This window comes from Mya arenaria, chromosome 12, assembly GCF_026914265.1.
Source record: "Mya arenaria isolate MELC-2E11 chromosome 12, ASM2691426v1".
Classification (NCBI taxonomy): domain Eukaryota; kingdom Metazoa; phylum Mollusca; class Bivalvia; order Myida; family Myidae; genus Mya; species Mya arenaria.
Window position 1 is genome coordinate 57099314 of NC_069133.1, and position 14498 is coordinate 57113811.

The 14498-nt window shown below is 34.3% G+C and overlaps 2 protein-coding genes across 2 annotated transcripts; both read right to left on the reverse strand.

Annotated features, from left to right (window-relative positions):
* Positions 1-2991: 2991 nt before the first annotated feature.
* LOC128210826 (uncharacterized) lies at positions 2992-7702 on the reverse strand. The gene is made up of 5 exons (XM_052915180.1): positions 7672-7702; positions 5760-5913; positions 5437-5549; positions 3703-3834; positions 2992-3593 (listed from the first exon to the last, which is right to left on the reverse strand). The coding sequence occupies exons 1-5, from the start codon at positions 7700-7702 to the stop codon at positions 2992-2994; spliced, it is 1032 nt and encodes a 343-aa protein (XP_052771140.1).
* A 3015-nt stretch (positions 7703-10717) lies between these two features.
* Positions 10718-14002, reverse strand: LOC128210827 (low-density lipoprotein receptor-related protein 4-like). The gene is made up of 4 exons (XM_052915181.1): positions 13858-14002; positions 13405-13524; positions 12566-12796; positions 10718-10812 (listed from the first exon to the last, which is right to left on the reverse strand). The coding sequence occupies exons 1-4, from the start codon at positions 14000-14002 to the stop codon at positions 10772-10774; spliced, it is 537 nt and encodes a 178-aa protein (XP_052771141.1). The 3' UTR covers positions 10718-10771.
* Positions 14003-14498: the final 496 nt, after the last annotated feature.

The window sequence follows — 14498 nt, forward strand, 5'->3', positions numbered from 1 at the left end:
AACGAAATTATTGAAACCGTATTGAATATTTGGTATTTAACTTTAAGATGCTACTATTTCGTCTCTTTATATTTCCTGCAACCACAAACACTTTTTGATATTGATTTTTAAAACACACCGGTGTATACTTTATACATCTGTAAAGGTAAAAAGTTTTAAAGATTTAACCTCATCATTTATTTATGTATTTTAAGTACCAAAATTCACAATAATTGAAACGTTAATATCACTAAAGTGTCTAAAAAGTAACAATAAACACAGCAATATTTTAATTCAAGAAGTTATCCATTTAAAAATAATATGAATTTAACATTGTAATTGAAAGATAGTTACATAGCAACGGCGAAAGACAAAATACAGAGAGAAGAGAAGCACAGTGGCGCGGTTGCAATGAGTCGTTCCAGAAAGAGGCTCGGAGCCACAACAATGCGGCTATTTTCCTGTCCGACGACCATCATTTTAAGTACTACCCAAGTTATTCAGAGATCGTTCAAGAAGATCATGAAGCCGCTGGTACATGTATTGATTTTGACTTGAACTTTAGGTACTTTAATTATAACAAACATTTTTGGTACTAACTCCTGTTACTATGCAAGATAAGATCATAACGAATTTGAAGAATTATTATTACAGAAAAAAGCAAGTCTCACCCACAATGTTTTGCCAACATGTTGATACTACTATCACATCCAAAAGCAATCGCTCCATTTTTCACGTTAAAAACATTACGAAAAGTTTTTAACCATATCTAACTTACTGCTACATAGTAATGATATACTTGTTTTAATATTTGTATTTTAAAAATAAAGTCAATCCAAACATTAATATTAAGTATGAAATGTACACCATTTGTAAACTAGTTAACATAAGTTAAAATTTAAACGTAATTGTTACTTTTTATGGGGGTCAATTGTACGCGTTTTGTTCTTTTTTGCAAGATTGCGCATTTTTTTTTTGTCCTTTCCGTTTTTGTTTCTTTCTTTTGGACATTAAGGGCTATAGTCAATCTGTTACAAATTAAACATATGTATGATAATGACTATTTTAAACCTTTTACACATATTTTGCCAATCATTAAGTTCCAATGATAAGCATTGTTTTCCTAAGGGAAATTTAACATTTTAAACTAAAATGAATGATAAGTTTGAGTTACCAGACACGTTGATTGCTATCAGCAAACATACCAGGATTAAAGAAAATAGAAATACAACAAACCAAGTGTCTGTCTACATTGCAAAGTTTTGTATAATCGTGCTTTACTGCAAACGAAAATATCTAATGCAACGTTGTTTGGCGTTATGATAACGGAAATAAAATAGATACCCATCGTTTATGTGGATATTATTTAACCAAATGTGCATAATTGATACAACACAGACGCTTCTTCAACAAAATCAAAATTTATTTAGCATGCAGTCAAAATACAACATATATTATTACATACTACACCTTGCTTCTATTTTAATATCATCAAAATCAAGTGTTTTTGTATTACATATGCGTAATATAAGGAAAATGCAAACGACATTAATATTAAGTATTAGGATTAGATATCATATATTTAAATTGTTTACGGTTTTCTTCCTAAATAAATCAAAAAGTAAATTTATGACATATAGTCTGCAAATGTAGAATATTTAAGAAGGCTATCATAAACATAAGAAGAAAATTTCATATTCAGTCATTATTCTATAAAAAAACAATAAAGCTATTTGGTGTCTGACAAAGTTTATACTGATGACGTCATGGAAATAATATAGAAGAATGACGCAATTTAAAAGCAGTGTGACGTCATAATTTAAAAGCAAGCAAGTTTTATAAACATTTAACTAAAAATATTTAAATACTTAGTGAATTTCATATCAGAATAAATCTTTTGTTTTCAATCAAAATTTAAAAAGTCGGATAATTTGTTAATTATATATTTTTTCCGGGGAAACTATTTCTGCATTACTTTTAAATGTATATTATCTATTGTACTTCTTGAGTTCTTATTGTACATAATCTATAGAACATTTTACCTGTATGATATCTTTTAACAAATGCCAGGTTTATCTTAAGCATCTCTTGTGTAACATGTCAACGAGTGCTGTGCTTTGCATTGTGCTACTGTATTAAGTGTCTCTTTAAGTATAAAGTGTCGACCACGATATAATTTGAAGTGAATCCGAGGAAACAGTTTGTGTGGCTATTTACGGCTTAGGAAGACGTACTTGTAGTCGTTCTGTAGCTTTGTGAGGTTCCCGGCTCGGTATGTATTGTCTGACGCCCATTACCTCGCTTCTAACTGAGCCGATATCCCTTTCACCGACTTCGGAAATGCATGGCAGGACTCTTACATCCGCAGTGCTCTGCATGTTGTTGACGTGGGGTATGGGCAGCTTGGGCCGGGGATATATTCTGTTAGCCTTATACTGAGGGGGTGGGGCAATATCGGCAGGTATTACATCGTACATGGTGTCTTCTTTGGTGAAGTTGAGGTAATCGTAATTTTGTATCTGTAAAGTTGAAACAGACAATTAAGAATAATAGTTTTGACAAGTTTTTATGTTTATGCTTAAATACCGCACAATTTGGTTCAACTTTTACAACGGAGAACGCATTGTTTTCATTTCGAAAGATAATCCATTGATGATTCTTGTAAATAATTAGGAAATACCCACCGCACTGCATTCCTGGTTTTCGATTGCCCGAATTTGCGCTAAAGATAATGCAGATTCGTACTCGTGCATCTCAAGACCGAGAATGTCAATACTATCACCATGACAGACGGGGCTGTGATCGACTCTTTCATTGTCTTGCAGGTATCGGGGACCGCCATCAGCTCGCCTCATTTTTCGCCTGAAGAGACGGACTTTAAAGAGGGCATCGAGATCATAATATGCTTTCAAATATTACTTCATGTCAAACTCGTAAATAATAACTTCAAACAATGTATTCAAGTTCAAAAGAATACAATATATTGATAAAGAATAAACTGCATCAAATACATCATCGATTTATGATAAGGCTTCCGTACACAGGAATGATAGCACAGACGATGACGACGGCAACGATGAGTACAAGGGCACCCCCAGCACCAACGCCAATATATGGAATCATGGAGGCAACATTCACAATGGCAGTAGGCGATCCCTGCAAGCTCGTACTGGACCGTGGTGGTAAACTAGTTGTTATTCTTGATGTGGAGTTGGACCGTGGCAATGAACTAGTTGTTGTTCTTGATGTTGAGTCGGACCGTGGCAATGAACTAGTTGTTGTTCTTGATGTGGAGTCGGACCTTGGCGGTAAACTAGTTGTTGTCCTTGATGTGGAGTCGGACCGTGGCGGAAATCTAGTTGTTGTTCTCGATGTGGAGTCGGACCGTGGCAGAGAACTAGTTGTTGTTCTTGATGTGGAGTCGGACCGTGGCAGAGAACTAGTTGTTGTTCTTGATGTGGAGTCGGACCGTGGCAGAGAACTAGTTGTTGTTCTTGATGTGTAGGTAGAAGCTGTCGTTGTCGTTGTTAGGACAGTTGTTGTAGTTTTTGATGTTGTTTGTGTCGTAGTTGTTGTCGGTGTAGTTAACGTCGTTGTTGTCGTTGAAGTGGCGACTATAATGATGTAGTTAAACGATTACTTACACCGCAATTCATTTTCAAAACAGGAAGTGCATACAATTTCGTTTATACTGAATATGATTCTGAATACAGTTCATCTTACCATTCGAGCACGTCTTCCCATCTGGTAATAAGGACACGCCATCTGCGCATGCGCACGTATATCCAATAGAGCTTGGGAGACAAAGTGTGCTGCAATTAGCCCTGCCTTTGTTTGGGCTGCAAGAACTGGTCACTGAAATAAGAAACACGAAGACAGGTAAATGTTTTTTACTATAATGCATGCAAGAAGACAATCTTACGAGGTTAATGTGTGCAATAAAGAACGATTTCACTCATTTGTTCAGCGCTCAGTCCAACAAATCGGCGTTCGCTTTTTCGTTGCTCCATTTCACATATATACGTTGTATATTATTATTAGAAGTGTCTATACAAATTGTTAAATCACGATTTTCTCGATACAATATGGATTACGTGTGATGCACGACCAAATATGAAACTGTTTTAAAAGGCAAAGAAAATATATCTGTAGTTTCTTAGGCACTTTTTTTAAATTGGAGGGAAATTTGCCGGACTTATACTAATTAATTATGCTTAAAAAAGTTTTCCTGAGTTAGATGGATACTGAGCAACCAATGATAGACAGTTTTGTTATATTAATCGTGGTGAAATACCTCTAAAAATGCTATATAAAAGGATTATGACGCACCTGTAGTTGTTCACGACAAACTTATAAGTATTTGTATGTAATGAACTTGTCGACGTTTTGTCCCACCGGGTATGAATCGGTGCATGGCGTGTTTGGCTGGCACTTAAGACGTCATGAAATTGACAATACGCTTAATACTTTTGTCCATGTATTTTTTTCATTTTCAAGTTGTTTTTTTTTCTTTTGATTTATATGTGTTATTAAGTCGAATACTTAACAATTCTTCAGTTTTTGTTAAGTATAATAATTAAATACTTTTAAAAAATTTCATACAACGATGAACCGCATTAATGAAACATAAAATGTATCCGATAAACAAACGTGTACATACGGAATGTCTGGTTATACATGTACTTTGAGCATCATTCACGAATATCATGTACAGAAAAGGAAAGTTTTAAACTTATACCAAAAAAGAATATAAAAAAGTTTTTTTGGGGATATTGAACACTTTGAAATGTTCCTATATTCAATAGTAAAAAGTTATCTGGTTATAGGAAGAGGAGATATGGAAACTGTTCCTAGTTAATAAATTACTATGAGTTAAAGATAAAAATAAATAAATATATATTTCAATATCTTATTTGCCCGACGTTAGGGACAAAGGAAAAGCATTCCATCTGTTTTCATGCGTAAGGTACAAAGAACAATCTTGAAACTGTTCTGGACCCAGAACAATATCAATCGAAAAAGGGAAAATACTAGAGGGATTGTCAAACACTTCTTGTACGTGTAAATTTTGTTTGTAAATACATCTGCTGATCCCTTTAATAGAGATATTGTAAAACAATACTTGTTTGTGAACTCTCTGTTTATAAGTACTTCTACTGATCCTATTAATAGCGATATTGTTAAGCATTACTTGTATGTGTACTCTCTGTTTATAATTACATCTGCTGATCCTATTGAAAGTGTGATTGTAAAGCACTACTTGTTCGAGTTATCTTTGTTTGTATGCTGATCCTATCAAATAGATATTGTGACCCAGTACATGTTCGTGTATTCTCTGTTTATATGTACATCTGCTGATCCTATTAATAGCGATATTGTAAAACATTACTTGTATGTGTACTCTCAGTTTATAAGTTCATCTGTTGATCCTATTATTCCTATGTTACTTTTAATTACCTGGTACAGCCGAAGAAGAACTGTACACTGCGATGGTCCCCAATCTTCCAAGTTCGGCGTTTTCAGCAAACTTTACAACCTCCTTAGTGTGGATATTTATTCGTGTAATGTACCTGTAATGGTCAGTGTGCATCAGGTTTAAGTCTTCGAGGCATTACTATGAGGACATGTACACTTTTATATGTATTATTGAATGTATTAAAACACTGGATTTACACATATTTAATTTTATGAATACTACCTGAAAATGCCAGTATAACATAAATTATGTGTCTGTCTTTGAAGTTAAACACCCTTCTTTCACGTGGAGTTATGCTACATACACTTTATTCCACGCGGAGTAAAACATGTTGTCGTCTAACAGTTTGATGTCCATGAGTTGCATCCCGGGATCCTCGTGAAACACAGAGCACGAGCCACTGAACGTGCAGGCGTAAATCCGGTCAGAATTTCCGTCCGTTACAAACACGGTCTTGGCTGTGTAAGATAATCGCCGGAAAAAACAAGGATGAATAATTTATTTCTAAAGATAACAAATAAAGGATAGAGAGTATTTGAAAACAATATTCACGACTCAGAGCAATATCAATCGAAAAAGGGAAACACTTTGTCCTGCAAATTTTACTTTTCCCCGTTTAGTTGACAGAGTCTTAATTCCTTTTTCACATTGAATTTACTCTCTGTTTTTTAAGCACATCAGCTGATCCTATTAATAGTTATGTTGCAAAGCACTATTTGTACTCTCTGTTTGTAGGTACATCTACTGATCATATTTATAGTGAGATTGCAAAATAATACTTGTACGTGTACCCTCTGTTTATAAGTACCTCTGTTTATCATATTAGAGGGATTGTCAAACACTACTTGTACATGTAAACTTTGTTTGTAAGTACATCCGCTAATCCCTTTTATAGAGATATTGTAAAACACTACTTGTATGTGTACTCTCTGTTTATAAGTACTTCTGCTGATCTTATTAATAGTGAGATATTGTAAAATACTACTTGTACGTGTTCCCTCTAATTATAAGTACATCTGCTGATCCTATTGAAAGTGTGATTGTAAAGAACTACTTGTTCGTGTTCTCTCTGTTTGTATGCTGATCCTATTAAAAGAGATATTGTGAAGCACCAAATGTTCGTGTATTCTCTGTTTATAAGTACATCTGCTGATCCTATTAATAGCGATATTGTAAAACATTACTTCTATGTGTACTCTCTATTTATAAATACATCTATTGATCCTATTATTTGAGATATCGCCAAACACTACTTGTATGTGAACTCTCTATATATCGATACATCTGCTGATCCGATTGATAGCGTGATTGCAGAATATTACGTGTACGTGTACTCCCTGTTTATAAGTAAATCTCCTGATCCTATTATTCGTTAGATTGTAAAACATTACTTGTAAGTACATCTGCTGATCCTATTATTAGAAAGATTACAAAACACTACTTGTATGTGTTCCCTCGATGTATTAGTACATCTGCTGATCCTATTATTAGAGATACTGCTAAACATTAATTGTACGTGTACTCTCTGTTTGAAAGTACATCTGCTGATCCTATTGATTGTGAGATTGAAAAGCACTACTTGTTTGTTTTTTTTCTCTATTTATTAGTACATCCACTGATCCTATTAATAGAGTGACTGGAAAGGTACACTATTTGTACGTGTACTTTCTTTTTGTATGCCCATTTGCTGATATTATAAATAGAGATATTGTAAAACACTACTTGTATGTTTACACTCTGTTTATCCGTACATCTACTGATCCTATCAATAGTGAGATTGCAAAATACAACTTGTACGTTTACTATTTGTTTACAAGTACATCTGCTGATACATAAAGAATTTTTGAAAAACTACTTGAACTAGTTTTTTTATATATAGTATGTATGCACTGTGCTGTTTGTGGAGTGTTGTGCTTTTCTTCCATGTTTCTTGTTTGTGAATTGTTTTGTTTTTATGTTCTATGTCTTTGGCGTTTACCCAGTGCCTTTAAACCGGGTTTATGTTTAAACTTTTTGCTACTGAGCTTGGTTCTGTAGATTTCGCATAAATATTGTACGCATGACTACTCGTTTCAACGTAACGCAGATGGACTGAACAGTGATTTGCGAAAAGATTATTCTCTTTTCACGTGCACCAGTAGATTTACCGACTCTCGCATGCATCCTTATCCTCGTTGTTATTCTGAAATTGGCATTACCGTTCAAATTGCTCGAACCTTCTCGGTACTCATGTTTCTTGGAGCTCATTCCGTTATATTTACTCCTCAACCCCCATTCCATTAATGAACTGCATTTCGGCAATCGCGGACAGCCCAATTGCGTTCATACCCCGATAATGATCTCAATCCCGTAATTCATTCCTTAATTGTACTTAGTTATTGAAACTGATGTTTATTACGCAAAGTTCTTCGATAAAACTAAAAACTGAAGTGGACAAACTCTATATTATAAAAAAAATATCGGGCGCGTAGTGTACGTCAGGAGTAGCCTTAGCTTGAGCCAATATACTTAACACGAACATTGATTGGTAGTCAATATGCCCTTGACTTTAACAGTATGGTATTAAAAGACGTCACAATGTGAACATGTAAACTTGTGGAATCGATCATTCCTTTGTTCAGTCAGAGTATGAGGTCCAAACGAGTGATGGGAAAATCCAGATATATATATATATATATAATGTATAACAGTTTAAAAAAGGAGAAAATATTTCAGAAAAGTATTGTAAATCATCTTTGGATACAACACAGTAGTTTTTTTTTTCTGCAGTAAAAGGGTATTAAGCCAGCGGACCAAAAAAAAGCAACGCAGAACAGAAAATAAGAGAAAACTCAAAGAACGATATATAGGGGATATTATGATAGGACGCTTTCCTGGTGACCTGTATAACGTCGAGTTCGGTGTGTAAACACGTATACACGTTAACCCACCGAACGAGACGATATGCAATGCAGGTCACCAGAAAATCGTTTTATCGTAATTTTCAATTTATTATATACCTGCATATTTAATTATTCCTATTTATTTTTAGGTTTCAAATTGATTTAAATTTACCGCTATCTGTCAAATGCGTGTATGAATTCGAATGTGTTACGTAGTTTTGTGTATTGAAGTCAAGGGAGGTTAGTACAGCGGAACGAAGTCAGAAGTTACATAATTCATTTTATTAAGCAAAATAAGAAGACAATATTTTATATTTAACAAAATTAACAAATTGCTTATACGAAAACAATTATTAAATGTCACAGCACAGAAAAAAAAACGGTACTTATTTTACGAGTAAACACTAATCTTTATTTCCTGTAGACGTACCGCGGCCATTTTTAACAAAGTAAATATTCGTGGGATTTTTGACGATCATAATATGCAAAGGGAAGCTCGTGAGTCAATCGCTATTTCTATCGATGACGCGAATCCGACCTATTCTTTGTATTGGCGAGCTGCTCTTATTTGTGTGATAATAAACATGAATAATGCAATAGTTTATGAACTTCGAAATGGCAAACAACTAATTCACTGAAGCAGATGTCTAAATATAATGGAAGTGTTCTTTGCTTCGTGTTTATTCTCAAAGTTCTTTGAAGAACATGAGAACCATGTTCCTGAATATTTACCTGCATCTGGAGCGTGAGTAGAATTAGATTATTTAATTATATTTGAAAAATGACAGGTTTTAACAGTTTTATTTCTCACGCTATATTTAGCAACGCGAAAGTAGTTCCGAGATAACACACGGTACTCGCATGATACGGAATCAGAAAATGAGAGTTTCATGATACGGATTGTTCAATATGTCGTGCTGTATTTTCAATGTTGGATATGGAAAAGGAATTTGATAGGCATATAATAAAAAAATAGTTTAAGGTCGGTGAAACAAACTCGTGTATTTTATGTATCTGACATTACATCTACCTTCAATTAGCATCGGAATAGGACTGTTTCCGAGGTTTATGTTAAAAGGTGTTTAAACAGAAACAGGTATCTTAAAAAAGTCGTCCGTTAGGACAGAAAAGAAGTCAACATCAATTGGCTGGTATGGGCAACAGGCAAATACATTTGATTGTCCACAGGGACTGCAATAAAGTGATATTTTCTGATTAATGTATGACCATCATCAGAGTGATTGTATGGCGACGGCCCTAACTTCCAAGCAAAGTTTAGTTGTTGTCTTTTTACCGTGCATCTCTTCTTATGATGTTGGGGCAATTTCATTTTCCAATGACAATGAAATTGCACAAAACAAGGATATTGTTGACGATAACCTGAGGCCAGTTGTAACTAGCATTTTTCAAGATGTTAATGCACCGGAACATAAGACAAAGATGGTTCTAATTTATAAACAGAGAATTGACATCCCGGGATGAGGAGGTCATCTCAAACATCCGATGCTTACTTTATACAAAATGTTGGCTATAATAAAACACACTTCTCTGTAATTAACAGTTCATTCAAGGGAGCCTGGGCATGCACTGTTTAACCTACACTAACTAAGTTACTTCTCCTTTGCCAGACGAATGTTGAGGGCAATATCAAGCCAAAGGCCATATGCAAACATATGTATGCAAGAAGCTGTTTTTTAATATTGCTTATATGATGGTTAAGTCCTACTTTAACGGACGTGTATCGATGACAAAATGTCATCGTCGCAATTTTGTTTATAATAATATTATCCGTCGCTCCATATTAACAAAATTAGTTGCCAAAATGGCAGCTTAAAATAGCATTGCCAAACCTTTACTGCTGATTGCAATACCATTGGGCCACACCATCTTGTCGTTTAGAGTGATCATCTCTGACCCGTCCATTTTAGCTCGCATCAGGACTCCGGGTGTCGTCCCGTGATCAGTCCAAAACATTTAACTGCCACAAAATGATTCATTCAAACCATGGGCATAAACCTCAGGAAATGAGTTTATAACGTCGTCCAAATTTTTAATGTAAAAATGTTATTGAATTAAAACATTTTAAACTGTGATTTTCCTGCAATATAATTGTTTACTTCTTTCACAACGAGATATACAACTACTACTTTTACAAAGAAGTATACACATGTATAATGTCCCTCTTACTAATGATAATCGTTAGATCTTATCTTTATTTCCATGGGAATTAAACAAGCTCCAGATATCAATATAATTACGTGATAGGTAGTTCAATAAAAACATTCTACCCTTGTTCCGGTTCCAGCGCTATAGCCCGTGGTTCTTGTCCATACTCGACAATTTTCTTGTGTATTCCATTGGGAGCTACAACGGCTACCCCCGTAAATCCGAGGACGTTTTTTCTTACAGCTGTGTAAAAGATATTCCCCGTACTTTAGTCAATCGCCATTCGGTCGGGATGGGCGTGGTACATTCCTGAAATATTTTAAATATATTAATTAATTAGGATCAGGAATTATTGATTATGCTATTAATTCTACTGTTTGCAAATGATCATATCGATTTAGAATCCTATTCAACATCTACGGAATGTAGCCCATGGCCTAACTTTTATTTCTGAAGAAAAACGTAAACGTTAAATTTCAAGTCATAGAAATTTAATGTAAAATGTAAGGAACTTGGTGTATATATCTATCGGTATGAAAAATACGCCCCTAAGCGAAATTCGCAAATTCGTAATACGTATTTTTTTAAGGCTACACCATTTAAAAAAAGATTTCGGTTTAAATTTGTCGAAAAAATTGTTCATACCCGTATTTGTACAAAAAACTTAATGCAATTAAACTGTTGTTGTACTTTAATCGTATCTTTAGGGCAACTAGCTGCATTGTCATCGAACATTAAAGATAAGGTACTGTTTAATATGTTACATGATAAATATTCCAGATCAAAAGCTTTCTCGTCACATTGTTGATAGTTCATCTATAAAAAGTGAAACTCAATATTTGAATTATCTCCTTGTCGGATCCCTATATTACATTTGAATAACCCTTTGTTCATTAATCATCTTAAATTGCGCTTTGGGTCCCATTTCCTTTACTTTAGCACAAGACCACAAGGTGCTTAACATTTAATTTCAAACCTGTACGAATTTACCATTAATACTCTTTTTTCGTTATGCTTGAAACAAATGTTATGGTTTATTTTATCAAAGGTTTTGCAAAAGTCAACAAACGAAGGAAAAGCTTCTTCTCTTCTATTTAAAAATCCCTTAACTATTGACTTATAGCCAGAACCAAGCCTCGTAATTGTGACTTGTCAATTTCGTTCATATTTATCTTACACTATCTTATACACGATATTGGTAGGCAAGTTTCAGCAAAAATTTGAAGAAACAAGTGTGGGTTTGGATTTATGAATATATGACAAAATATCATTCGTAAATCATCTAACTGGAACATATCAATAAAAACCAGCAATATATTATGTACATTATTATCCATGGTATTTTCGTAAACCTTAAATGGAAATCCGTCTATGTCGCACCTTTTCTTACCAACTGACTTGATAAACGTGTATACAAGTTCCGAGAGTATTAATGGCTCCTTTAAAGAAATAAATACATTATTGTCAACATCAATACCACAAATATCATCATTTAAGTAAATAGGTGGCACTAAATTGTCATAAAATAGACTGTCCTCTTTTTGGTATATATATATGTTTTGGGTTTGACCTATTGTATACTTGCCCACTTAATACAAGTATTATTTCAACTTTTAATGAGTTCTCTTCCAAAATACGTTTGTAACTCTTGGATGAAGCATATCAATAGTTCTCAAAAATATTTGTACAATTATAATAAAATCATAGATCGGATGCAAAGTTTAATGAGCGACTCCTGCGTAGAAATGATTTTGAGGTTTAAGAATTTTACATCATTCATTATATTATTCAGCAAACCACCGTCGCTGCAATGATTGTCTTTGGGCACTGAAAGCATCATTCTACTTGCCTAAGTACCGTATAGCAATATCATCGCTCGCTTACTAGATTTTAGTATTTTTAACTGTACAGTAACTTAACAACATCAACCAAAACCTCATAACGGTTCCAATTATCAATATTCAAGAGGTAGACCAGCTTTACAAGCATTTTCAATATCATCGCTCGGTTACTATATATTTATAATATAAAAGCGGACTGTTGCCGTTTAAAAGTTGCCTACCTACATCAACCAAAACCTCATAACCGGTACCATCTAGGTTGGCTTGTTGTAAGAGATAGTCGCCTGTATCTCCCCAGATCACCTTCCCGGTCAGATGGTTATACTCTATTCCAGTCGGTTTCTGTATCATATCAGAGTCTAAACCTTGAGCCCCACCATTCACCAGGGAAACTTGGTATATATTGCTGTGTGTCCAATCAGCTACGAATATGAAGTCGTTTAGTAGAGGCACTTTAATGGAATGAACGTTATACCATTTTAAAATAGCGAGTTTGCAAATCTCTACAAACATGTATAGGTGTTCGAGTGTACTTTTTGTTCCGTGTTTGTTACCTAGATGTTTACAACACAAAAGCTCAACGCATATAGCCAGTATTGAGGGCATATGTAAAAATAATTGTGAACTTCTAAGCGAGAGTTCATGTACCATAGTTTAACATGTGAACATTTAACGGTCATGAACAAATGTAGGTATCTGTCTGTTTATATAATTATGAGGAAACATTAGACTCTACGTACAGAATGAGCTTCAAAAAAGACTTATCATACTTCATTTATGTCTTGTACGGCTACATGAACAAGTCAAACAACAAACGGAAAACTACAGGGACAACCAAAATAGTACCAAAAGGTGTTTTGCATCCTTTCACATAATAGGCAAGTTTAGACTTCAATTATCAAAATCAAGCCTAGACATATTCAAGGTCAATACAACTTTTGATATTATCAATATTCTTTTGAAAACAGCATCTTCTATTACTTTTATTCTTAGCGGGAATGTTTGTATTATCAACTCAAGTCTAATTTTGTAAAAGATGTTCTCTTAACATAACACTTACGTGAGGAGCATGTTTCCTTATTTGCCTCAAGGGTGAAGCCGTATTCACACTGACAAACGCGATTCCTCCCGATCGGAATACAAATGTGTTCACAATCACCGTTTGCTTCATCGCATGGTCCTGTTAAGGATGGTAATTGAGCTCATTGATAGAGGACAGATAGTTAAATTTCATGGTTGGATTTTTTCATAAGTGATCTGTTTAAATGGCGTGAGATGAAGAAAAGGCACAATGTTTCTGAGATTTAAACGCATTTGTACATATATTTATACATCTCTGGATGGCAATTCAAGAACTTAATACAACTTAATTGAAGAATGTTGAAAAGGGACACTATGCAAAGGCTTAACAGCCAAATTCAAATAAGGAAATAGGTAGTTTTTTTTTCGATAAAACGAATTTCTAGCAGGTATCGATTTAAATGAAATGGAAAAATAAGGAAACAGTATATACCGTAGAATTTTGCTTGTGTAGTGATGTCCAGTACAGCAATGTCAGTAACACTTATAATCATCGAAAGTGTCGCTTTGTACGATACATCCTGCAAGTCTATAACGTCAACTTCCTTCCCGTTTGTTAAGAAGTTGATATCAATCATTAACAGGTAATTCTGAAATACGAATTCGTATAAAGTATTTATCTATCCACCAATCCGTCCGTGTGGTATATTGGTGGAAATCTACGTCACTGTGTGCATATACCACACACACAGTGTGTGTAGTATATTCACACAGTGACATAGATTTCTTAAGGTACGTTTACTCCTGTTTCATATTTGACCTGTATTTGTCAGGATTAGAAAAAGTTATAGAACTGTCTTTTAATTCCGTGTAAATGATTTTGTAGGTTTCGTTCCTGAGGAGTTTAAAGAATGTACTAGAACATTTTCATTGTGAATATCAGGCCATTTTTCCCTGACCTTTAACCTGTTTGTTTAAGTGAAACTTAATCATATCTTACAGCCTATTCTATTTGATTTACTCAACTATTTTGTACTGTTCTCCATCTCGGGTTTAGAAGAACAAGCAAATTGGGAATCGTATCGAAAGGGAACTGCAATAAAATTGCGCTTGGAGTAGCCTATGTTAAGATTA